General features: G+C 51.8%; 1 protein-coding gene across 1 annotated transcript in view; it reads right to left on the reverse strand.

The window, feature by feature from the left end:
- LOC128270200 (cadherin-99C) overlaps window positions 1-26,602 on the reverse strand; it is a 105,935-nt gene that overhangs the window by 41,030 nt on the left and 38,303 nt on the right. Inside the window, exons 2-5 of the mRNA XM_053007604.1 lie at window positions 20,754-21,185; window positions 19,846-20,024; window positions 19,642-19,764; window positions 2,497-2,682 (exon numbers count right to left, since the gene is read on the reverse strand). Of these exons, the coding sequence (XP_052863564.1) occupies window positions 2,497-2,682; window positions 19,642-19,764; window positions 19,846-20,024; window positions 20,754-21,185 (920 nt within the window). The remainder of the gene's footprint in view (window positions 1-2,496; window positions 2,683-19,641; window positions 19,765-19,845; window positions 20,025-20,753; window positions 21,186-26,602) is intronic.

A 26,602-nucleotide genomic window follows, 5' to 3' on the forward strand; every position in this document is an offset into this window, starting at 1 on the left:
CTGTCAGCAACAAAGTGTGTAAACACTTCTGGCCAAACTTGTTTGCACTTGTTGGCACACACAGAAAAGTATGCTTCCTGCGTCAACATCTATCCTGGGCACTGGGGACTCAATTGCATCCGAACGACACCGCTTACTGCGCTCAGATAGGGAAAGATAAGCACTTCTCGAGGCTGCGTTCGAGCCGCCTTCTTGGATCACCCTCCGAGCTGCTCGAATTAGAAATATTTTTATTCGCCATTTTGCTCGAATCCTACGCCGAGAGGTTATCTTAATCTCCGGGGTCTCCTTTCGCTGGATGGAAATTGGCGATAAAATATGACAGCCAGAGACAGTGTGAGGCGAAGAGGGAGAGGGACAGCAACAGAAGCCTATGGGCAGAGGGTAACGGGATGGATTGTTGTTTCGCGGCTTACATAAACACGACCGGAATTCTTGGCGCAACCCCCCAGCGAGCCACTTGCTGTGGGTCGTTGTTCCCCCCGGCCACACAGCGTTCGCGGTGGGGGAGTGATCAGGTTCCAAAACAGTGACGGGATGGTGGCGGTGAGTTGGGAGGGGGACTCCTACACACGAGTAGGAGATTAGCGGTTCGCTTTCCGCCACCTGCTGCCCTATGGAACCTCCGCCGAAGATCGCGGTGACCTGTATTTGGCGTGTTTGGAGGTTCGACCTGATTTCTGCGGGTCGGTCGGTAGGCCTTGGGAGCTGAGTGAATTGGCACCCGCCACACGCTCTCGGCTTCGACTTTGGTGGGGCCAATAAATTTTTGGCGGTGCATGTGCATTAGCGCCCGCCCGTCCGCGCGCCGTGGGTGTTGTGCAACCGAATTCCTGACGACGACGCCAAGCGCGCACCAACCTTCCCACTTGGAAGCCACATTCTGCGCCGGTCTCGAGGGTCCCAAGAGAGGGAACTGACACACACACACACACACACACGTCAGTTTCGCGGCAAACCCTCTCACGTTGCACGCGCCTCGGCCCGATGGAAATGCTTGGTTTGTTTTTCCGTGATCTCCCTCCTGTTTTTGCGTTGCCATTTTCCGTTCCGTTCGCGCGCCCACGATGAAGCGTCCGTGACGGGGTCCTCGCGGACCTCAGCTTCGGCACCTTCCAGGGCTGAGATTCGGTTGCGATTTTGAGGGGTCCGTAAAAACGAAATATGAAGCAAACGAATGGGACTGCAACGTGACAGGAATTCACCGTCGGCACTTCCAGCGCGCCGACACACTTCTGACGCTGGCTCTGACACCGTCGACGGTGGCCTGTCAGACTCACTGTCACAGGGCTCCGACGGTGCTGCGCAGTGCACTGACGGTAGGTATCATAAACAACATCGTCGTCGTCGTCGTCGTCGGCGGATCACGCGCAGGGCATGTCACCCGACCATGATCAAGATAGAGTGTGACTGACGATCAACTGACGATCACTGGCTGCTCTGCCTGTTAATATTACCATTTCTCCTTTTGCTCTCTTCCCGTGTGCCTCACGTTTTTGTAATTCGAAAGCACCTTTCTTCCCGTTCGGTCCCCACTTCGGTAGCGTCCCATTTTCTGTGGGACTCACTCGCACGCCAGTCGGAACTTCTCGAAAATACTAACACGAGGGAGGTTCAAAAAGTACGTGAAACCCTAAAATTACTGCAGGGCACCCATGCAAGACAATGTTCTGTGGATTGCCGGACAAAATGTAGGTTTGATCAACAAATTCTTGGCATTGCTTAAGTGTACTGCATTATCAATAATTTCAGGGCAAATAAGCATTATTGGCGATAAGATTAACATATTGTTTAACTCTACGAAGTCTGCTGCGAATGATTGCAGAAACTTATTTTTGGGTTCAATTTAACAATTCATCATTGAATTAGGAGAATTCATCTCTCGAATCAATGCCGTGTCGCCTGGTGGGAGCAAGACAGCCTAGTCTACTATAAGCAATTGCAAGTGAATAATGAACGTCTTTTCGGAGAAGATTTGTAGTATAAATTTACTTCTCTATTTAGCGTTTTCTTTACATTATTAATATTGTTCTGTACTGTTTTCATTATACTTATATAGAATTAGCAGATCACCTACACATCAGTAACACAGCTCTCAGGTAGTGTGCCATTATAAACTGTCACCAAATAGCCCCAACTGTAACCAACCTTTACTAACATGACCAATATAGTTGTTTTGTATTTGAACAAACTGTCGCTTAGACTTTATTGAGTTCAAGCAAGTACTCGAAGAAGTGCTACGATGATCGAAGAACGAAGAACATCTTATTACATGTAGAAGACAAGTTGTAACCAACGAAACGTTGGCATATCATCGTCAATCAATCAATCAGCATACATTAAAATGAAAAATATGTTTGCTGAATTTATAGAAAACAGGTACTCTGTGGAAAAACCAATCCCTTTTCCATAGTAAAACTGAGTTCGGTAATTTTTAAATAACTTTTCAACAAATCCTCGGAATATTTAAAATTACAAAAAAAAAACGAATCTTACCTGTCCCTGGTGCGGGTACGCGATCGCAAACACACCGTGACCGTCCGCGGCCGTGAGAGTGTTCGGTGAGATGTCCGAAATGTTTTGCGAACCCTCGACGATGAAGTACTCGATCAGTCCGTTGACACCGGCATCCTTGTCGGTGGCCTGTATGCTGCGGAAGATCGTCGTCCCGACGGGGGTCGACTGTTCAGGTGAAAGAGAGAGAGACAGAGAGAGAGAAGAAAAAAAGTTGTGGAATCAAAACCAACATCATAAATCATGCTCCTTGGCCGTGGCGGCGGCAGCGGCCGCGGCCACGGAGTCTCGCCGGCGGTAGGATGAGTAATAATAATAGTAATGGGGCAAATAGGCGAACAGAACGATTTCTTCTAGGGTTCCCCGCGGAGGTCGTCCGTCGCGAGTGACGAGGTTGAAGGTGGCAGAAATAAATTGCATGTCGTCGCGGGTGCATGCAGTTCGTGCATGGAGCCGGTTGCACATGCGCCACGGGAGCGATACGCTCACGCGGCTCATCATCATCGGCGGTCTCCGCTCCGCTCCGGTCAGTCAGTCAGTCAGTGGCTCCCCCCCTCCCCCGGGCTCGTTATGCTGTTCTGCCCGGCCACGACGACCCATCCCGGACCCGGTCGGCACAATTAATCACGTACCATAATTTCTCCCGCAGGGCTTATGCAAACATTTCGCAGGTCGTTCCAAGAACTCCGCACCCGGGGAGTACGGGAGGGTGGGAGGTTCTTGGGTTGGGCGACTGGGATCATTCGATTCTCGTGACACACGGTGCGCGACAGACCACCGATGCACCGTGTTCCGTGGCGCCCAATGCCGGGTGATCAATCACTGTGCGCAGCGGGGAGTAACGAACGGTTTCCGGATTCATGAATTTTGGACGTCCGGTAGGCTACGTGACCTGTCTGTCGCTCGTGCTGGCCGGCGAAAGCGGGGATCCCTAGAGCGGGGATCTAGAGAACGATCTTCGTTTGATACCGCACTCGAAGAATCGCCAGGAACCGCCGAGTGCAGCGTGAGTTGGGGCACCTCTTCCACTTTTGACACCCGTGGAGGGCTCTAGAGCGCTCCAGAACGATCATCACGCGTCACGCGGCGCAGAAGATTAGATTAACCGACTTTTCGCTGCCGGCAAACCGTGTGAAGCGTGAGAATGAGCTGGTACCGAAATTGATCCCGGCCACGAAGTGACGCGGCCGAGGTTCTGACGCCCCGGTCTCTCTTCCAGAACGTCTCACGCTTGACACCAGGTCGAGCGAGGCGTCGCTTGCGAAATGTGACGAAGATTAATTGGGCGCGGGACGTCCGGGGTTCCAGCCGAAGAGCCACAAGAACGGGTTAATTGCTGTCAAAAGTGCTTTTTCCAGTTTGACACTCTAATGAATTGTTGTCCGTGGGGCCGCGGGGGTCCGGAGAACACACGAGCCACGAGGCCACCGGGGCGTGTGGACCTTTAGGCCATCCTTTGACTACATCACACCGACTACCCTCTAATGTTGCGAGGCACTCACTTTGTGTCCTCCTCCATTTCGGCCCCCGGGACTTGGGCAGCCGCACCTCCTGGAGTTCTTCTTTCTCTCCGGCTCTCTTTACATTATCGTAAATTGTCATAAGTGGGGTTATCGGAGATAAACTCGGCAGCATGGCGGCATGGCGATCGATGGAGGCGCTACTTTCACTTCCGATCGTACGCCGAACAGAGTGTCCGTGTGTGCGGTACCTGCACCGTGGCCGCGCGTGTTATGTTATTTATGCTCACCGCCACACACAGCTGACGCGAAAGGTCAGGTCAGGTACCCGGTGGTTGGTAATTGAAAAATCGCATCCAGCCTGACCTGTAATTCTCGCTCATTTATATTGTGATACACAACCCGCACCGCGGTGCGGACGCGGGTCCGGGTACGGCTGAGGAGTTGGATGGAGGGTGGACTACATGGAAGTGCGCAGCGTGTGCTGTGCACCATCATGCAGTGTCGTCCGCCCGCCAGCTACGAGTGTTCGTTATTCGTCCGGACACCGCAACGGCAGCAACAGCGGATCCCGCGAGGATCAACCTCCTCCAAGTGTGCGTGTGTGTGTATGTGTGACCGCAGCCGACCGACATTCAAAACTTTGCGCACGGGACACGCAACCTTTTGCGCCCGACAGCGCCTTCAGTTCCGCCGGCGGCCACAGCGTGCGCGGGCCGCTTAAGTGCGGGTAATAAATAACCTTAAAATTAGCACTATCGTCCCCCGGAGAAGGCGGGGGCTTGTCCGGGGCCTGCGGGGAACCGCTTTGAACATCTACATACTACCCTTCTCGATACTGGACACCACCACCACCACCGGGCTGGGTCCATTCTTCCCGCGACTCTGTCGTCACCTTCGTCAGTCCAGGCTCTCGTCGCCCAAGGGTCGCCCAAGAATTGCAGGCGAAGCGTAGCAGTGGGGGGGTGCCTGGCCGGCCCTCAAATCGAGAAGGGGTTAATGGTTTTATTGCTTTATTAATCCAGCGCGTCCAGCCGAGCTCGGCCCCCGGGGAGGCGGGAATCCTGGCCGGTGGATTAGCAGGTTCTAATGAAAGCATTTGTCTTCCGCTTGGGGCTTGCAGCAACTCTCGGATCGGTAACCTCGGTCGGGGATGTGCGATCCGACTCCACTTGTTCCCGGGAGGCATTTGCCTAAAACAAGAGCCCTTCCTCACGAGCGCACGACCCCGGGACGACGGCGGACCGCGATCGTGGCTTGTCGCCGTTTGACACGGCCCCCAAACCCGGCCACCCGGCGGGATCGTGTCTGGATGTGGTTACGCCCGCCCTGCCAGGGACCCAGGGAAGGGCCATTACACGAGCTCCAGGTCCAAGTCTAGGACGGTCCAGAACACGCCTCTTGCGGAGGCGGCTGGGAAGATTTATCTTCCGCCTCCCGAAGCACATGGAGCACTCCCCTGGGTTCGGGTTCCATAAGTCACCTGCCGAAAGCGCGAGCGTGGCCGCCTGGAACATGGAAGCCAACCTGCGGCCGGAACGGTTCCCTGTCCCGAAAGCGGTCGCGGTCGTCGCGATTTTGGAGTCCTCTAATCGGCACCCCGGCTGGTTTGCTGAAATGAATTATTTATGATCACTCTCCGCGGAGTCGGCGATCGATTCCGTGCGGTTTGCCGTTCCCCACTGGTTCCTGTGTTCCGTCCGTTGTAGGTGTCGGAAAGTAACGGACCGGTGGCGCCGCTGACCCAGAAAGACCTGCCACGGTCGTGGGACGTGTTTTGCATCCCAGGGAATCTTCGCGCCCGTGGAAGACACCGTTTCTCAGGTGTCGCATACGACTCAGGTCTGTTTGCAAGATGGCGGCCCACTCGTGGTATCGAATCTCGATCGATCACAAAGCTAACGGCAGCAACTGGAACTGGAGCAACCTGCGCCGGTTTTGTTGATTAACATTCTTCACTACACGGCTCAGGACTAGCTGAGGGACAGCAGTCTTGCTCCTAGGGAGTGAGATCGAGCACGGTCGAGAATGTGCGTCCAATTAAGGAATGGACCAAGTCCAAGAATGGTGGCGACTCCACGCACACCGGGGTTCTATGGGCGTGCTTATCGGGCGCGGCCATCTCGGGGCTGTGAATCACACTGTGAGCCGTCGATGGCATCCCGCGTTTGGCAATTTGTCAACCAGCTTCGATGGTCTAGTGACAAAAGGTGCTCGAACACGCCTTTTGAGATCAATTAAGTGGGCTCCAGAAATGGCGCTCCCGAGCATTGTTTCCCGGTCTCCCGGCCACTGGGCGGACCCGTGTAGATCGGCACGGTCCAACCTTGACCGGTGGCTCCATCTATGGTGTGGCGTAATGGTAACGGTTGCCCCGGACCGACCGCGCTCAAGAATCGGATTGGACCAGCGCTGCTGCAGCGTCTGAAGGAGGAACTCCGAGATCTCCGATTTGGTGCCCAAGAAATTAGTCGCCATCAGTTGGCTGGGTGATTATATTTATCGCGGGCGCACTAATTTCTGCACCGGCGATCGTCGGCCTGTAATTGGATCCTCCCTGGGCTGGCCTACATTTGTGCGGCTTTCTTGCGTGCCTTAAGTGTTAGATTACCCCGTGCTCGCGTTGTTCGCCTACATTGCTCACCTCATCTCGGCTGATTAGTCTGTCCTAGCCCGTTCCTCGGCGAGCGAGCGAGGTAATCCAACATTTTATCTACCCCCTTTCGCCGTCGATCGACGACGACGGCGAGGCCACAAAGATCACCTGGTGGAACCAAAACCACGGCCACGATCGACCGGCAGCGCCATCAGCGCAGTGCGAGAAATATGATCTTAATTCGCTGTTTTACGGCGCGCAGGTCGAAAAAACAGAACGAACGGCAGCATTCAGGTCGCTGCAACAATGTTGATCACTCAGCCAGTCAGTCAGTCAGTCAGTTAGTCCACTCCCTTCTGGGCGTTCTGGTTATGGGCGAGGGTGGCAATTTTTCATGATCAACGTCTTTCTCTCTCTTTCGGGCTCGGTTGGCACAAAAAGATCGTTTAGCGGGGGCCGATATGCAGCGATTGATCGCTGCCAGCTGACGGGACGGGTTCAGCTCGAGCGGCGATATCGGCACGATGTGCAATTTGTTTGACAGGAGTTTGACTCTCGCTCCTTGTGTCAAACTCACGGCCGCACCGGCTCGCATCTTGTACGTTGGCCGATGATTAGCGCTGGAGATTCTGATCGACCGCGCGCGGAACTTGCACGGAGACCCACGGGACCTAGCAGGATACGTGTAGTGGCCCGCTCGCTGTGCGCACGAAACGAGTTCAAGTTCACCGGACGGCGGCGTGGCGTGGCGAGAGACGACGATCGGGCACCCCCGTTGGTGGAGCATAAATCACCGCAATTTGTAGGCCACTTCAGGCGGGCGCGCGCGCCAGTGACTTATGTGTGTCAGTGAGCGGCGCATCGTGAGTGCGGCCGTTTCGTGTACTGCAAACCGTTTTAAATAAGAAGCAGGAAAGCAGATGTTGGACGGTAACGGTCCTGTCGGTCGGTGGACTGAAGCGTTCGAGACGAACGACGGGAACGACTTGGAATGCGTGCGGTGTGTCCGATCCGACCTGCCGCTGCCGTTTGTTACGCGTCCTGTAATCATTACCGTGCACCGGCCCGTACCCTGTATCATCTAATCTTTGGCACCGAGTCAGGGTGGGTTCGTGTTGACCTCCACTCGGTTCCACTCCCACTCGGACCGGTACTAATGGTCCCTAATGCTGCTACCGTTAATCTGTTTTGACATTTCACGGTCGATTTTTTGCTCCCCGCCGCTCCAGCATCTTTCGACGTCGCGGCCATTGTGCTGCGCGCGGGACGCCCGGGTGTCCAACGCACCAAAAACGAGCCGGAACGAAGTCGAACCGCAAACTCATATGTCAAGCACCGCAAGCCGCAAATCGCTTTGCGTAATTGCTAATCTGCCCATGGCAGCGGTGACTATCTCTCTCCGAGCTCCAGTTCCTCAACCGTGCTTTTCGAAAGGAAGTATAGCTTCTTTTTTGCTATGTGCGTCTCAATAGACCCACTCAGGCTGTGTGTAAGAGTAGCTCCTTGGGTGTACTGTTTTTTCTGCTGCAAATTTGATCAAACTATGATCTTGATCCCGTCCGCTGCTTGAGTTATGGGAGGGTTTGGGTTTCGCGCAAAGAATGAACCAAATCATGGGCCGCTGGCCAGTGGTTTACAATCCCACCGAATGGACCAACAAATCTGATTCAAGCAGTGTGGATGAAGGTGGAACACCTTTTGGCTTCCTTTTGGTCAGTGGTTCGAAGATGAACAGCATGGAAATTACCAGTGGCTATCGAACACTCTCTAATTGGTTCGAGAGTTCAATGAATGGCGAGTACTAAGCGATTGTTATCGCTAAGCTATCACTGCAGTCCTTTGATTTTCATGTTTACGTATTAATTCAATTTTTCGTAGAGTAACTGAGCAAGAAATTATTCAATGCAAGGGCTGATCAAGAAACGAAATCAGCAAGTCAAATGATCAGCATTGCTTATGTTTTTGTCAATGTATACTTGATTGTTTTGCTTGTAAATAGTTTCATAAGAATAGTTTAAAGGACCATACGAACCACAAAGTTTTGGTTAGCATCATGATCAGGTTCTAGAGTAGTCATTGTCTAAAAGCTATGCTTTATTGTTCTTGGTTAACATTATAAATTCATCTCGTTTATTATTCAAACTGCATCAAATTCCTCGACTCCATTTGATTGAATATTGATCTCAACTGAACTCAACATACTTCAAATTGTCAACCGCCGAAATTAGCTTTTTTGAAGGAATTTGAACTTAGTTTGCTAATGATATCTCAGCGATGATATCTCTTTCACACAATATTAAAGGACCATTTTCAACTGTTTGAATAGGTGTTAAGCGCTTATGCTTCTAGGAAATTTAAGGCCCAATAGCACTTGTGGATTGTTTCTGTTTTTAAATCACCGGCACCAATTTAATACTATTGTCAAGTTGAAACAAATCTTTAATTTCCCCATCTAATCTTCGACAGACACTGTAACAACAAATTCAATTTTGTTATTCCGATGCTTTGCTATTTTTAGGTGATTCACTTTTGACTTCTTGCCCAGAACGAACTAAGATTGGCAAGCTTTTGTTGCTTTACCCTCGGTATGCGTAAACGCAAATCTGGGTGTAACCTTCAAAAATGGTTGCTGCCGGGCGATGAAGTGTTTGAGATTTGTTAAATGGCCACTCCCCGAACGACCACTGTTTAGGGCAGACGCCGTTACAGAGTAGCTCTCCCCTGTAGCGAATCTAGCGTGGGCTTGCGAAGAAGAAACCCGGAACAGATTCCGTTTTCCCCGTGCTGGCTCGCCGCAGTTCTTCTAACGCCCCCCGCGGGGCAGTCCAAAGCTGCTATTGAAAATCAATTTGAAACCCGTTTTCAATGCCTTCAGTGCCTTCAGGCGGGAAAAGGTGGAAATTCTTAGATCTACCAGGACCTGGCCACCGCCGCCACCGCCCGCGGAGCACGAAAATCGCTGGAAACGAATCACAAAACGCGACATCACAATTGTGGTCAGATGAAATTGTTATGTTCACTCCGCTCCGGTGGGAGCCACTTCCGCATCGTTGGCCAGCGTTCTGAGAGAGGGAGAGAGGGCTCGACGTGCGGCAAGCATGTTCTTGGCAGGTATTCCGCCGCCCGCCACCAATCCGCGTGAGATCCATCCCGAGCAACCCGGCAGCCCCGTTAGTGGCCCGTTCCGTGACCCAGCAGCAGCCCAAAAACCGGTCATGCAGCCGTGGTGGCTGGTGTCGGTTGCAGTTCCTGGTCACGCGGATAGCGGATGTTTGCGCAATCCCGAACCCGGGCCGGTCGCGATAGGATCGAGGGATAGGACGGCCGGGTCCATTAGGGTTCGCGGCCGACACGTTGGAAGATGAACGGCGGCGGCGAATCGTGTAAAAATTGTAATGCCGTTCAGCAGGCCCCACATCATCGCCCACTCCGGCACTCGTTATCTTGCGGGGAGCGGTTTCCGTTCCCAAAGCCCCCCGGATCCTGGATCACCTTCTTTTTTATCATCCATCCACTTCGGTGCAACCGACTGGAACCGGGTGAGGCTCGCGGCCCAGATTGGGGCGACGTTCCTGGCTTGGTGCAGGTTGTTTTTTGGGCTTGGGTTCGCGAAAGCTAACGGTGACGGGGTGGGTGCCGGACGGGGAACAGAAATCACGTCCATCTGTGGAGGGCCGAGCGTCGTGGCCTCCGAAACGCCACCTACCGGCTCCGAAAATAGGCGCTACCGGTGTTGACAGCGGACAATACTGCCGTTCAGGTTAGACCTTAAATAACAAGAACTCTACAAAACAACGACAATCCATTAAGGCTCCAGCGGCGGCGGCGGCGACGGCGGCGCCGGGCGCACTGGCGGAAATCGTGTCATGATTTAGAACTTGGTCCCGTCCGTGAACGCGAACATGCACCCTCGGATGTACTGACACACCGTTTAATGGGCCATTTTTTATGTCGCCACTCGAAACGTGCCAGCTGTCAGCGGTCGTGGGGCGCTGCGTTCCCGCGAGCTCCGAGCGCTGTCCGAGCCGTGAGTGAACTTCCTTTGGGCCGGACTCGGGTCAGCGTCAGCACCACGCCCGATATGGCGATGATCAGGTTAATTGCCGTACTGCCCGTGGCCGTTTCTTTTGATCCCCTTATTCGATTTCATTAACATTTTACTTACTGCCCGCGTGAACGAGATCGGTTCCGCCAACTTTCGTCAGTTCGTTGTCGGCGTTTTATGGGAACAGGCCAGTCTGTTTTTACCCAACCCCCTTGAGACTTTTGTTTCAGTTCAGATCTTGGCATAGTTTGCCATACTTTTTATTTGGCCTGACCTCGCTGCTCGAGGGAAACATTGCTAAATGTCACGGTGCGTTAATGCGTGCTGGGTCTTCGGGCGGTGTCCTTCGGGACCGAGCACGATCCGTGGTCGCCAATTTGCGAATCACGAGCCACGTTCGCTGCGTGGCTCGGGGAAGGGGCCGCGGTCGGAGCCGTTAAAGGGCGAGGCGCAAGCTTTACGACGGTGTCACGGTTTATGGTGTCGCTCGATGGCTTCATTACGGGGTGGCTGAAAATTGTCACCCAACCATTGCGTGCGTGCGCACCCAACGTCCAACTATGGACGGGCATCCCAAAGGGCATAGCCACAATTAGTTGTCGATCAACCCAAATTCTCCACGGTCCTACGAAAGTACGGCGGCGATACTAATAGGGCGAGCGTTTAAGTCACATTAGAGCGGGAGTTTGGGAACAATAATTCTTATTACGCTAAAGCAAGGCACCCACAAGCGAACGGATGGCGGTCACGATCAAACAGTTGCAAAGGTTTCGGAACGGGTCGCTCTACGCACCAAAATTGATCCGGGTTGATTATCCACGTTTTGCTGTAGGTGGCATGAAATGAAGTTTGCCGTTTTATGAGCAGTCTCAACAGTTGAACATAAAATGGTCCATAGAATGGTGGTTCAGTTGGTTCCCGGGCTGGGTAATTTACATTCAACAGCAGAATTAATGATGCCCAGGTGCCAGTGCCAAGCACTTAGCAAACACCTTAACGGGACAGGGAGGTTAAATGAATCCTATAAAACCAATTATACGATCTTTATTAAATTGAAACTCAATAAATTGAATCAAGCCTAAAAGCATATTACAACCAACATTAGTGAGGTGACCAGAATTGATTCAAATCCTTGGCAAGTATCAGAACTGTCGTGTAAAGCAGCTATTCAAGATCCTTACGACCATTTGACTCGCGTAGAGCCTTTATTTTGTAAATAAGTTTGCTTGTACTAAGATATAAAAAAATATTAAAACAATAAGTTACAATAAGTAAACAGCGAATGAATCAATAAAGTTAATTCAAGGAATCAAACTTGAATAAACTTTTATGTGTTTATTTCATTCATACAAGTTGGAACATTATAGTATCAGCTTTACGCAATAGGACATTACAAATAACAATTTAAAATGTTCAAACAAAATCGTTGGAACTGTTAAATCATACCAATTTCTTGATGAAGTACAAAAGTGTTGGTGGTTTATCTCAATCAATAAGCCCGGCCGAGGGCCTCAAGCGAGGGCCGAGAAAACGACCGACACGGGTGTAAAAAATCGAACATTCACATAAAATGCACAAATTCCCAGCAACAGAAAGCTGCAAATTGGCAAACTGTTTTCGCTGCGCGTTTTTCGCCGTTCGCCCGAACACGGCTCTATGCTAACAAAGCTGTCCAACGAGAAGGCCCCCGAAAACAAATAGCAATCAATCGGCACACAGAGCCGTGCCGACGCGTAATCAACCGACCGATCGGGCATAATTTGGGAAGGCACTCTTCCCAAACTCCGTGGGTGCAAATTTGAATGTCTTCGTGCTGATGATCTGGCCAGCCAGGAGGAGATGCAGAAAACAAACCCTTAAACCGGAGTACCGAAAAGGGAAAACGGCCAAGAAAAACACGGACCCAAATTACGTTGTTCGTGTGGCGCAGCAACCGAATTCCGTCGGCTCCATAGCCGGGAGCGGATCCAGATCCTGCCACGGGGCCATCCGGCAAATGATGGTATCGGTATCGGTTCTGTCGTGGTCGCTCCCGGTTTCCGCCTGGATGGGATTGATGGAATCGGATTCGATTCGCACGGTTCGGTTTCTCGGAAGCGGCCGCTTTACGACCTGGGCCGTCGCATATTCAAATGTTCGAGTTCGGGCGTTGCATGAAGGTGTTGCCTGTGATTGCACCTCCCGAGGGAGCCGCTTTCCGGTGGTAGGGTTTTCTGGGACTGGGATTTTTATCTCCGTTTTTATGTGTTTTCTCCGGCGGGCAACCCAAGATGGAACTGGCGCATCATACGAGTGTGTGTTGCTGCTGCTGCCATCCTTTCATTATTCGGTGTTCACGTTCACTCGCCGACCGGCCGAAAAAAAATGGTTGCCTTGCACCACCATCATCAGGACCAATGGCGACGTGGGGTACGAATTAAGATGGTCAAAAAATGATTACGAATCATAATTGCGGTTTTACGCGGCGCAGCCGAGCGGGCGATGAGAGCTGCTCAATATGCGCGCCAAATTGGCAGCGCGCAGTTTTGTGCACATGGAACGTTTGAGGTTTGCTTGTTTTTTTCCTTTCTTTTCGGTGTGTGTCGAGGAGAACCTTGAGGTTTAGGCTTTGAAGACGGCGATGCGATGGCGAGCGGCTCACTCATCGGCTCGCGTTGCATAAGAAATCGCGGCATTTTGCGGCCATCAGCATCAACCGTGGTCGCGGCGCGGCGCGCGATCAATTAGGAGCAGATAATTTGAATTAATAATATTAGCCCGTTCGGCAACCAGCATCGGCCGAGGTTGGCCGAGATCAAACTTTCGGCGGTTTGATGGGCAAAGCGGTCGTGAGAAAATGGCCATCGCCACCGCTCTCGTGAGCTCGAAACAACCCGCTGAGCTGAGGCTGAGCGATGACAAAATTTGCCACAAATTTGCTGCTGTGCTGCCAACCGAAGGCCTTGGCGTCCTGTCAATCGACCCGTTGCAGCCTCAACGATCAGTAAACGATCGGAGAGAACCGTTTCAGATCGTAGCGTTCCGTTATTACAACAAACAAACCAATCGTTTCTATGGTACGCTTGTGACTTCACCGATTTGTTTACAGAATAATTCAATTGGACCCACTACGATCGCCTCGTCGACAGCCCGCTGAGTGATCCGTTTCATTGTTTACACTGCGTCGGTGTCCATGTCCACGGTCCCACATGATGTCCGAACGGTCCGAGTGTGACCGTGAATACGTGTACCGGACGTGTCACGGAACCGTTTAGGCTTTTGACAGGTTTATTTCGGGCCACTTTTTGCAACCGCCCAAAAATGGCTGCCGCGAAGTTCCCCCGAAGTGGCCGCCAGCCACGATGGCGTCAATCGATGAGTGATTGAAATTGGAAGTTTTGTGTTTGTCCCGTCAGCCCGTCGTCACTCGATTAGGGGGGGCCCTGGAGTGGTTTGACCGTGAGATAAAATTAAAGTTTATCGAGCAAGGCCACGGGGAGGAAATTGGTATCACACATCGTTAAGCGTTTCTTCATTACCTGGCCGCGATGGTCCTGTCCGCCGTGCGCGAATCACAATAATTTGACTTCGCCAGGTCCGGGGCCGTGATGGAAGTGATTTATTAAAGTACCACTTTTCGACCGACGGTGCAGACGTTTTAATGGCGAATGGATTATTACACTTTGCTACCATTATCATCGTGTGCTTTGGAAGGGGCGCGGACCTTCCCGCGCCTCTCCCGGGGCTAATTTTGAGGTCCCGGATGCGCAAAAACCGGGACCCCTTGGATACTACTATCTGCGCCACGCCACACGGTGATGTGTTCGATTTCAACAATATAATTAACGAGTATTCTCATCAAATTTTATGAACACGATCATAATCATCATCATCACCGTCTCCATCATCGCGGGCTGCCGGACGCGCGGGCAACCCATCAGACCTTCATGTCGAAATAATCATCTTTTGCACAGTTTGTGTGTTATTTTCGTCGTCACCGGGCGGCTTGCGTGTCCACGGACGACGACTCGCGTGGCCTTAGGTTAGATGGCCGAAGACTCCCAAACCACGCGGTCAAAATAAACACCGTCGTTAAGTGGCCGAGATCCGAGAAGCAGTCCCCCGGACCGGACCACCTCACAGGGAGGCCCAAGATACGGAGCCCAGGGAATAGCAGGAATCTGGCAACCTAATCAACCGGTTGATCCTCGCCCACGGAAACCCACACGGGCACACACACCGCACAAGGTGGTCTTCGAGTGGGGCCCACAGGGTGTGCCGGACACCGAGGTTGTCCGGAATAATAAACACCCTTTTCCGATACGAAATTTGGCCATGTTTCGGGCTTGACATAATCATTTCTATGTTAATTTCCCGCCCGATAATCATCCGCACTGTTCGACGCCCGGCTCGTGTTCGTCGATGTTAGGTAGTCCCTGTCGATGAGCAGTCTGTCTGCGTGTGTGTGTGTCTAGAGGGCAGTGAACATCGCTCGGGCAGTGGCGTGGCCATCCGCAGCGAGGGATGCAATTTTATCACATTCCTGTCGATCGCTTAACTAGCCCTACAGAAGCAGGGAGCAGCAAAAACCAAACCGCGCAAAGCGAAGGAAAATAACACGCTGACCGTCGTTGTCTCGTTACGTAGGACGACGACGGCGGCGTCGAGTCGACGGACGGACGGACGGTGGCCATGTAGGCCACATCACATTTGCACAAATATGGTTATCGATTAATCCAGTTCTAGTCCGGGCGACGTCGACGCCAACGGGGCCCGCAGCAGCAAAAGGGAAAATAATGAAATTCACAAGAAAATTTCTCCCTCATTAGAAACTAATTCCTGTAGATTCCGATTTTGTTTTTCTTCTTCGGTTCGGTCGCCCCATGCCCATGGTTCGCTCCTGCGTAGCGGCGATCGCGTGCGAAAAGCACGCCGGTGGCTTCCTCATTCCTTCGGAGGGCTGTTTCCAGCACCGAACCGCGGGGCGGGGGTTGCCTATTTCACGTTAATTATATCATTCCGATCACCGACCGATGTGAGTGTGTCTGTGCGCAAGGAACAGGTTCGTCTCCTCCGGCCGTTGCAGTCAGCGGGAAAGAAAAACTCACTCGTTCTCCGGGGTTTCTCGACTAGGCGCGTCTTTTCCGGCAGCTCGGCGGGCGCGCGCCTGCACACACACACACACACGGTTACGTTGGGTGTTCAATGTTATTGAATTTTAATCGGACTGCGTTTGACAGTTTGCCAGCTTGCAATTAATTAACCACCCATAAATCAGGGCAGTGCGCGCTCGAGCCGGGCGGCAGTAATCGATACATTTCTTTCGCGTCCGTCCCCTTTTCGAACTGTAACTGACCTGAAGTGACAGATTCTGAAGTTCATCAGCAGACACCAGGGAGCATTCGATGCATGCGTCAAAACACACACTGCGGTACATTGTTCATCTCATTGGGAGGACTTTCATTGCAGGAATATAGACTTAACTTTTTTGCAGAAAATTTGACTAAAATCCTTATCATCTTTCAACTTCTACACATTATAAACGATGGATTAAAAAGGCTTCGACTACTAACAATTCGAATCGAAACAGGATTTGTATCAATAACACACAAGTTGAGCTGAATTAATACACACCGTGAGGTTGCTGCTTATATAGTTTTTAAATGAGCTGTCGAAGATTGTATCTTCTACAAAACATTGGACCAGATTTGTGCACATTTGATTACGTATTTTTCTAAGTTTTATTATGGATTCTTTAAACTCATGCCCTGTAGTAAAGACTTATACGCTTTTGATAGATTGTATTTATCAAAATCAAATTTCAAAAGCTCTTCATATTTGTCGCTTCATATTTAAAGAGCATTTATATTGTTCTCTTCATATTTATCAAAATTGTACGACCATTTGCCTCAATGTCTTAAGCGTTAATCCTATATACAATTGTTGAAGGTAACAAATGCTGGTAAAGGTAACTATACCTTTAAAATTATCAAATTATCGTCTTCGGCCTTCGGTAAACACCCTTTGTGGAGCGAACGCGGACCGAGGCCCTCGGTACTTATCGATTCCAAGCACGACTCCGAGCGCCCGCCAGAGTCCAGTTCTGAGGCCGTAAACTGGTATTATAATGAAAACAATTACTTACTTCGAAACCGTAATTACATAATTACAATCAATGTTCGACATGGCGGTAAATATGTGAACAACTAACAGCCGATCGCCGGTCCGGATGATCGACCCACATGGCCGGCGTGCGCGGGTTCGAAGGCGAAATTAAAATGTCGCCGATTTCCGGTGCGACCCAAACGTAAACGCGCGTTATGATTCATGCTCTCACATTCTCACGCCGTGTATGCGTGTCTTTAACCTTAATCATCACCCCGGTCGCGGACTTTCTAATTATCTGCATCGCGCTGAGTTGTTGGCCGGAAAGGGTTCGCTTCGCGGCGTTGACGAGGTATGAAATATGAAATGAACCATCGTACCATTAGCGGGGTCGAATTGGATTGACCCCCCCGGGGGTGCCCGACGGCGAGAGAGAGTGAGTGTCAGTCGATTCGCCGACCGCCACTTTCAACGGTTCCTCTTCCGTGGCGCTTGGAGACAATGTAAGACATCGGCACGGTGTTAGGAGCGCTAAGATAATAGACTTTTAAATGCGACTCAAATGAGGAAGAGACCTGCGAGAAATGATCCCCGGGCGCGCGCCCGATCAAAGTCACATAAATTAGTCTCGAGGTGATAACTTTTTATCATGGACCACAGGACCAAACCCCTTCCCGGGGAGTTGTGGAGTGCTTTCTTCCGGAAGAAGCGAACGCCAATTAATAGCGTGACGCGAGTCGATGGGCCGCGCAAGCGGTTATGGACCGCACAAGCACCCCGTCCACCCCGCCCGTCTTGGGTGGGTTGTTGACATGTGACATGTGTGATCGTTCACGTCCACGGTCGGTTCACGCAACATCGCACCGGGCGCGTAGTCGACGCACGCGATGCGAGTGCTAATATTTTCGCTAAAAGCTTTTTGGATTAATTTATTCAACCTCTTTCGGTCCCTCGCTCTCTCTCTCTCTCTGTCACACGGAATGCCGGGCCACCCGGGGGACCGGTTCCAGGCGGCCAGGATTGGGGAAGTACTTCACAGCAAGACGCGAAAAACCGGGTCGCAAACGCACCCCGAGTTCTGCGACGGAGGCGTCGCCGGAGAAAGTCCGAGGTTTGTCTAGGTTGCAAAACACGGGACCAGGACCGGTCATAACGGTTCCTCTAGCTGTGGCAACACACTCCACGGGTTGTTGCCGACTTGACGCCTACGATCGGGCCGCTTGGCCGGTCGGTTTAGACAATCCGCTTCGGCGGCTTGAGCCACATAATTCGGAGTGGAGAATTAATTAAAAACCTAACCACGGCCGCACGGTGTGGCCAAGGGGCCAAGACCCGCCAACGATAGCGTGCCACTCGCGCGCCATCTGCTGGTGGTCAAGCGGCGGTGCTCGCCACGTCACGCGCTTTAATTATGGTTTTAGAACACTGGTCCGGCAGATGCTACGCCGAGCCGAGATGTTTCTCCGTTGGACCGGAATCTCTCTCCGTCGGAGGGCCGCTTTCCGTTGGGCGCTGCGTTGACCGGGTGGGGTAATAAATAAGTCACGACCACCACCGCCGCCTCCACCGTCGAGCCGTTCCGGGTCCGTTTCTGTTGCACAAACAAAGAATTAACTATCGATAAGATCGATAAAATACCACCTTCCATCCATTGCTGAACCGGCGCGCGGCCCGAGTCGGGGGCTGACCAATCGGACTTGAGAACAGCCCCTTGGAGCGCGGGAAGATCTCGTTTGACTTGTCTACATCTAGCACGGCGGCGGCTAGCCGAACGACGAGGGCACGGCGTAAAGACATTTGTAAAATTAATAACGCCCCCAGACGGGTGGCTTGTGGCGCGCGTATTGCTTCGATGATCGTCTTCGCCTACAGCCCCGTCCTCTAGGCGGACCTTGATAAACAGACAGCCGATCGTACGGCAGGATTATTATGCAATTTCGTAAGTAGGTTACCGATTGATACGGACCCCGTCGGGAGACTTCTGGAAGCACTCCCGCGCAACGTGACGCGTATAGGGTGATCCATCAAGTGTTCAAACTTTTTTCTGGAAACTGGAAATATTTAGTACAAAATTTGACATTTACGGAATGGGACGCACGACGCATGCAGAAAATGCGCAAATTAAGCGAAAGAACGGATGAACGTTACATTTGACCAAAAAATCTTCTTTCTTTCGATGCTCATCTCCATCCCGGGCGAGTCGTGCAAGAGAAGCCAATGCACCCACAACGAGTGACTGTTTGGTGCGGATTTAGCGGTCAGACGGCTTCATCAGCCCATTTTTCTTCGAAAATGAAGAAGAGAGCCACAATTCGATATTTTGCTCCCCATCTTCGGAATCCAAACACTAGATGCACCCACCCTATGGAACGTGAGTGATCTCGGCGTAGCCACCGTGGGCCACGTCGATGGGCGCGCTTCAGAATAGCGATGCGTTCCACGTGAGGTCAGTGCTACATAGATTCATAGGGTGCGAGGAATGATCGTGTTACGGGTTTTTCTGTTCCCGACCCGAGCCAGGATCGTAGGTCGCGATGGTGTGTGACAAGTTTTACAAGCGCAGATAGGCCGTCCGAGTGATATCATCGCTACACGGCATGTATAATAATCTTGAGGTAGCCAGCCCCAGTCAGGAGCAGTAGCAGTGCACCGTTCTGGGTCGTCACAATGCACGGTGCGCAATTATTATGCGTAACGAATGGCGAACTGGCTGCGATGGACATCGTGCGATTCGGTGCGTTTCTGTTCGAAATTATAGCCCAGCCCCCGGGGTGGGCTAGGCTGCGTCGGAGCGCTGGACCATAAATAATGCAGACGCCAAGCCGGCATATGCGATCGAAAGACGCGATTCGTTCAACTGCAAGGCCTGACCTACTGCATCCGTCAGCGCTGGTGGCGCGGGAGACAAATCTGGACTGGACGACGGACTGTGGACTACTTACCTCGGCGACACTCGTCTCGTAGGGCGTGTTGATAAACATCGGTGGATTATCGTTGACATCCGACACCCGGACGATGATCGGAATGTTGCGCTTGCGGCGCGTCGAGCGCACCATGCAGGTTATCTGTAGATGAGATGAGAGGCGAGAAAATCGAGCTGGGTCAGCTGAAGGTTCTTGCTCGCCCGGTTGGCCGCCGACTCTTACCTGGAAGACAATGTGGCTCAGATTTTCCTCATCGCGATCGAGTGGGTGGATGAGCCGCAGGGACTTGCCGTCGAGCAGGAAGGTGGGCTTGCCCTTTGGAAAGACCAGCTCCAGTGTGATATCATCGTTCGGGTCGCCAGATATCGGTAGCTCCGGTGGGTTTGTCCGCTGTCCAACAGCTGCCACCGTGAAATGGGAGAGAGAGAGAGAGGTATATAAGAAAGCAGAGCGCGTACATAATTGGGCAATTGGGTGCATCCTTTCCATGCTTTAGAACACACCGAAGAACGTCCTAAAACCCTTGCCACACTTTTTTAATTAAATTATGCCATCGTCCGCCTTGTAGCGTCAGTTTATGACCCTTCAAGTACTGTAAACAAAAACGGCCAACGGCACCGTTACGGAGTTCCACACCAACACCAACCCTCCGGCGAGTCGTCCTATCTAGCTTCGATCCACTTGCTTTTGCGTCCAGTGCCCTGCCTTCTAGCCAGACTATAATGCCGGCTGCGGGTCCTGGTCTAGCTAATTACTGCCACCGGGTGCCCTTTCGGCCCTCGGCACGGTCACGAAGAACTCCCCCCTCCCCTGTGCGGCTCGTTCGCGCGCCACCTTTCCACCTGCGGGGCCAGTTTTAATTGATCGATACTTTTTCGCTTTTAGCACACAACGAAGGCCTCCGATCCACCGGATTAATGGCCGGATGTCGGCCCGGCGCGCAGTTAAAATGGGAGCACGGTTTAGTGCCCGTTACGGTGGCCGTGCGTAAACCCGAAAACCGCCGCGAAGAAGAAGAAGCAGAAGTCCCGAACGACCCCATTACGGGGATGGGGCCGGTGTACTAAAAGTGTACTAAAAGGCAGCCACAACAAAGCGGGCGGCTAATTAAGCGCACAAGACACACTCACCGCTGCCGCGGCTCTCCTCGATGTCCAGAATGATGCTGGACTGGCCCGTTTCCACCTCGCAGAGCTGCAGCTTCCCGTCGACGGGCGGGATGGCGTGCGTCACGAGCAGCGTTGTCGCCGCCAGCAGTAGCAGCAGCATCCCGTGCACCGTCGCCGATGGCCGCAGCGGCCCGGACAAGAAGCTGGTCACCCGCATGGTGGTGCGGGCCGTCCCCCGTGTGTTCCGACTCGGTCGTTGTTTGTCACTGTTCTGCTGCTGCTGCTCAGGTTGCTGCTCTGGTTCTGCTCTGGTCGGTGGCGAGCTCGTGGTGGTGACTGTCATTTCCGCTCCGCTCACGTCCGGTGACGGTGTCACGACAACGGCGCGGATGTTGGCCGGAAGGTGATCTCGGTAGAGGGCCCTGCTGCTTCCGAGCGGAGTAGCCGACCTGTCTGGAGATGGAGAGTTGGAAAAGAGAGGGAAAATATGAATTAATTAAAGACGTAGCGGTACGGTGGTCGAGGGATTAACAGTTCCGAGGCTGCTGCCGCTGAGTCAACTGCGCCGGACGCAGGTCGATTCGGACTGTGGAATAATTTAATTCATACTCTGACGCCAACTCGAGTACTTCTCCACACCGCCCACCGTAATTTTCAATTTAAATACTTCATTCTGCGACCATTCAAATCGGGCCGGGCGAAAGCAAAGTCTGAGGCCGCTCAGACATTATGGCAGGGGGACCAACCCACCCCCCCCCACCCCCGAGGAACCTGGGAGAGTACGAACCACCAACAATTAGCGATACTTTTAATCAATTATCATACTGTAACAAGAACCAACACAATCGTGCCGTTGTTGGCGGATCGTGCCGCTCACGACGCGGTTCACGAGAGATCCCGGAACGCTGATTGTGGGTCAGCACAGCAGCAGCAGCAGCAATCAGAGTCGGATTTGCATAAGCGGGAAGCGGGCGTGAGGAACCCGTTCTCTTGTAATGGCCGTATCGGGTCGATTAGAAGATTAATAGTGCGGAGCGAAAATGGTAATTCGATTTCCGCCAGAACGCCGCGCGAACGGGTTCGCGATGGGTTGGTTAGTCACCGGGCCGCCCGCTCGGATGGTGACGGTCTGTCTCGCTGTCGACGGCGGCGGCGGCACCGGCAACAGCAGCAGGTTGTTGACGTCATAATCCATCGTGCGCGGAGAGTGCGTTCTGTTTCACTGTTTGATTTAGTGTTTCACTTGCAACACCACTTAAGGCTCGTCAGCGGTACAAATGGGACCGGTCAACGTGACGCAACACTGAACGCTTAACGCTTCCTTTGTCGTCTGATCGTCATTATTTTACATCGGTTTACAAGCGGTTGCATAACTTTTTATCGTTTCTCATGTTTTGGGTTGACGAAATCCGATCCGTCTTAAAGTAAGACTGCCAAACGGTCGTAAGGCAATCGTAACAGAGTCGTCGGTTTTCGAATGTGGAATATTTTGTCACACATTCGCCAACGATACTAATGCAGTGTAATGTCTCATCGTCTCATCTCATGAATCTCATCCGAATCGATCGTATTATTTATTTATTTATATTTCATATTTATTAAAAAAAAGTCAACGGGCAACTTAGCCCAATTGACAATAAAAACATAACCTAGCACTTAGAACTAAAACTAATCAAACTGACGAAACGCAACGACCAAAGTGGTCACCGATATTTAGCGGAAAACACAGGCGGCAGTAACAAGGACGAAACGTTTACCATGAACACATGAAAGCAAAAACATCACGACACTGATCGCGGGAAATATTAAAGTCAAGAAACGACGAGAAGTTGTTATAAGTACGGCATAGAGAAAGCAATGGGTCATTTATCAATTTTTGAATTCAATCCTTTCGAACAATGTTTCTCTGTCACACAAAATAAACGTTTATAATAAAATGGTACTCGAACTATTTCGACATAGAGAATGAGACATCAAATGGTCTACGAAACCTCTAGTCAAATGACAACAAACAAATGACATTCACTTCGTTAACAACACAACTTGATTTAAGGCTCAGTTTTCCCTCAGTGCGAGGCCGAAAAAGCGTTAAAAATCATCACACATTTTAACACGAGCTCCGCTCGGTTCTCGATCATCGCACAACCTACACCGTCGTTGTTGCTGCGTCGCCGTACGTCGCCGAAGGTTATCGATCACCTCGATTGGGTCGTGAGCTCAACTTCAGGGGACAGAGCGTGTTGTGATCCACTGGACTCTGGCTGGGCAAATTCCTGTGGTCATGGGTCGGCCGCGTGGCGCTAGAAATCGAGCGTAGCCTCACCAAACCGTACCGATTAATAAATGTGGAATGCAGCACCGTTGCACCGTTCTGCGTTTAGCGCTCGTTTGGCAATCGATAAAACCCGTGCGTCCCGGGCAGCACGATTGGCGTAATTAAATATTCAAATGTAAAGCAAAAAGGCACGTCACATTGAACCCCGTGTCGTGTCGGTTATGTTGGTCTATGCAGCAGAAAAAAGAAGGAACGAAAACACTCGGACCATTCAAAATTCACCTGCTCGGAGGCCGGCGAAGGGTTACTTTCGGAACTTTTCGGGCTTCAGCGAGCGCTACAGCCTCGGAGGCTGCTGCAGATTGCAGGCCGATGCAACGGCAGCCGGCAGCGCAGCAAGCAAGACGCTCGCCGGCCGGGCGAGATGGCCGGTGATAGATTGTGCCCGCAACGTGTTTTCTTCCAAACTTGGCACAAAGATAAACTTCCCTCGGCGCAACCTGCCAGAGCGCGCGCCCCGTATGTGTGTGTGTGTGGGAGAAATTGAACATAAATTTTGCATTTGCCGTGATTGGAGGGCCACCTTACGCAATGCGCGCGCCCCCCCTAGGTTCGGACGCAACATGAAGCGACTCTCTATCTCGCTCGCGCGCGCCTTGCCGGTGCCCCCTTTGCGGATCGTGTTTCCTTACACCGATCGCGGGGAAAAGATTTTCCCCGATACCGCCGGGGGCCACCCGGGGGGTGCCGGGTGGATCGAGGATCGCTGTTTGGCGATCACCTCAGGAATGTGGAGCATAGAAAAGCATAAAAAAGGGGGTTTGCCTTGGTTTGGTGTTTCGTTTCGTGCCGCCGATTCGCCAGGAGCGTTTCGCCATCCATTCGTCCTACGGTTGCAACGAGTGGCAATCGGAGCGAAAGTGTATGTGTGTGTATGTGCGTGTCCCCGCAAGTAATCTATCCGGACGTACTTAACGATCGAGCGCTGGTTTGTGGTTTGTTCGGACTTTTCGGACTCATTATGGAGACCCGCGGGCTTCCAGCGGTTTGCCAACCGAAAGGCGATCGTGAAAAGCGCCTGTTTTGGTCCCTTCCCTTCCAGCTCCGGTGACAGAGCGAGAGAGAGGGAGACAGGGAGCCCGGTAACCAGAGCTTAACCTTCTTTCGGTCCGGTGTCGGACCTTTATGCTCGGGCCCACATTATTTATGGCCCAATTTAAGCCCATCGCCGTTAATAATCATGCGCCGTAAATAATGTTTCTTCCCAATGTTTTCGCGAACTCGCGTTTTGGGCCACACTCGCCATGGTATTTGGACTTTTCGGGAAGCCTTTTAGAGGTGCACCAGTGCTCTTTCTCTTTCGGTCACACTCTGGACACAATGGCGCCTGGGGGTGCGTGTGCGTCGCCGACCAGATTGAGAATTGGCATTCCTTTTCGCTTGATGACTTCATTAGGATGCGCCACTTTTAGAGTTGCGCCTTTTCTGTTGGTTTTTCGGAACCGAACCGAATCCCTGCGACGTCCATTAGGTGGTAAATGGTCTCAAATTTTTGGCAATCCCAACCAAGGCGGCGGCCGGTTTGTGGACAAATTTGCGCCACACACAGGGATCCCGGGGACCGAGTGCGGTTGACGATGATGCCGATTGCCGATTGTCGCCGATGATTGATTATAGAAATATTCGCACACACGGTCGGTATGTGGTCGAACTCGTTATCGGCTCGTTGTCGGCGGCCCAACATGCAAGCCTGCACCCATCTCGGAAGGTAATCAGCGACATTAACGCGAAAACACGGACCGGCAGAAAGAGGAAAACCCGAATTCATCGGTCCCAGACCGGCGCAGGTTTCGCCGACGGTTGCTAATGTAATCGCGCCGCGCGTTTCCCACTTCCCGGCGATCGATCACCCATTTATCATCACCGGCCGGCGCAGGAAGATGCGCCAGTCTCCCGGTTCCCTCCCGGGAGGAAACCGGTTCGCTGGGTGCGTTTGGTGAATTTTCTCCATCGCGCGGCGCGGTGCGAATGGACATAAATTGTGACATTTATTTATTGGTGCTGTCGGGGCCGGGCGCGTTGGCCGGTTGATTTAGTGTCACCTCCGCCGAAGTGTCAGGTGCCGGTTCCGATCCCCGGGCCCCGGCTGCCGTCCGTCCGTTCGTGCGGTGTGCGGAGCATAAAATGAAACATAATCTTGCGGTGCGCCACCGACAGGTGACAGGCGGGAATGTTAGGAATGGTTTGCGCGCCCGCGAGAGATTAGGATCTACACGTTGATGCATTGGCCGCGCGGCGGTGTGTGGACATAATCGCAGCGCGCCGGGCGCAGCGTACGCAGCCTCAATCAACGTGCCAATTATGACAGGCGCGTGAGTTTTGTTTTTATGCGTTTGCGATGCGATGCGTTTTTTACGCGTTGCGTTTCCAATGGCACGGCGTTTGATAAAGCCCGAAAAATTACCGCACATTAAGCGCGGCTGATTAGATCGCCGGTTTTGTGCGGTGTGGCCCCGAGAAATGGCCCCGACTTGCCGCAATTAATCACCGCCTCGTTTGCCCTCGGGCCACTGGGCGGGAAATAAGGACACGGCAACAGTAAGGATCGCGGACGGTAGGCCGGCAGCGGTTGTGGTTTGTGCCTTGGCCAACAGAAAACTGAACTGAAACAACTGAAACGGAAAAAGTAAGCCATTCGACACTTAGGATCTCCTTATAAAACACGCTAGTCTCTAAGCTGGAGTGTTGGCCAATACATTAGGTCTACCGGAAAGTGTCACTTGTTTCAATCATATCAATTTTCAACACTTTTGTGCATAAAAGATTTATTTTGATATTCCTTGAGGTTCTTGAAACATTTGTCTGCTCGTTGCTGGTAGGTAAAGTTTGAAAACGTGTGATATTCAGAGACCAAATCCGGGGATCAAAGTCAAATCAAAGAAAACATTATTCAAAGAAAAATTAAATATACTTGAAACAAATTAAAATAATTGAAAAAAATACAGTAAATGAAGAAAAACCTAACTGAAATTGGGAAACACTAGAAACCAATTTCAAACCAAGAGAAACTTCACTCACATGTCAACATCATAAGACGCTCAGAAACTCGCGACTACTGAAAGCCTTAGAGGTAGACAGCCAGTTAGTTGGACACTTAGCGCATTTTGTGTACCAAAGCCTTTATAATTGGGACTTGCCAACCTCTGTTCATAAGGGTTAAATATTTCCTATCAAATCGCTGTCTGAAGGACACTTGGTGCAATTTTTAGTTCGTTAAAAGCACTGATAATCAAATGATATAAATAACTTTATTCGAAGTATCAAAACTCTGGGTTTCTGTTTGGGACGCCAACAAACGCGGAGCTTTCCGGTAGTCCTATCGCAGCAACCGGAGCCCACGCAACCTGACACCATATATGCGTGCGGTTTGGGGCGTTAGTGCGTCTGTGCGCGAAACACACAACATGCCTGAAGTCCCCGAAAAAAAACAGGCGTGAAAGCCGAAACACGATTTATCTGCAACAGGTTTGCTGTGCCGAGCTTATGTTTTTCGTACCAATATTGTGCCCACCAACACCAAAACACAGAAATGGAA

Source organism: Anopheles cruzii, chromosome 3, assembly GCF_943734635.1.
Source record: "Anopheles cruzii chromosome 3, idAnoCruzAS_RS32_06, whole genome shotgun sequence".
NCBI lineage: Eukaryota > Metazoa > Arthropoda > Insecta > Diptera > Culicidae > Anopheles > Anopheles cruzii.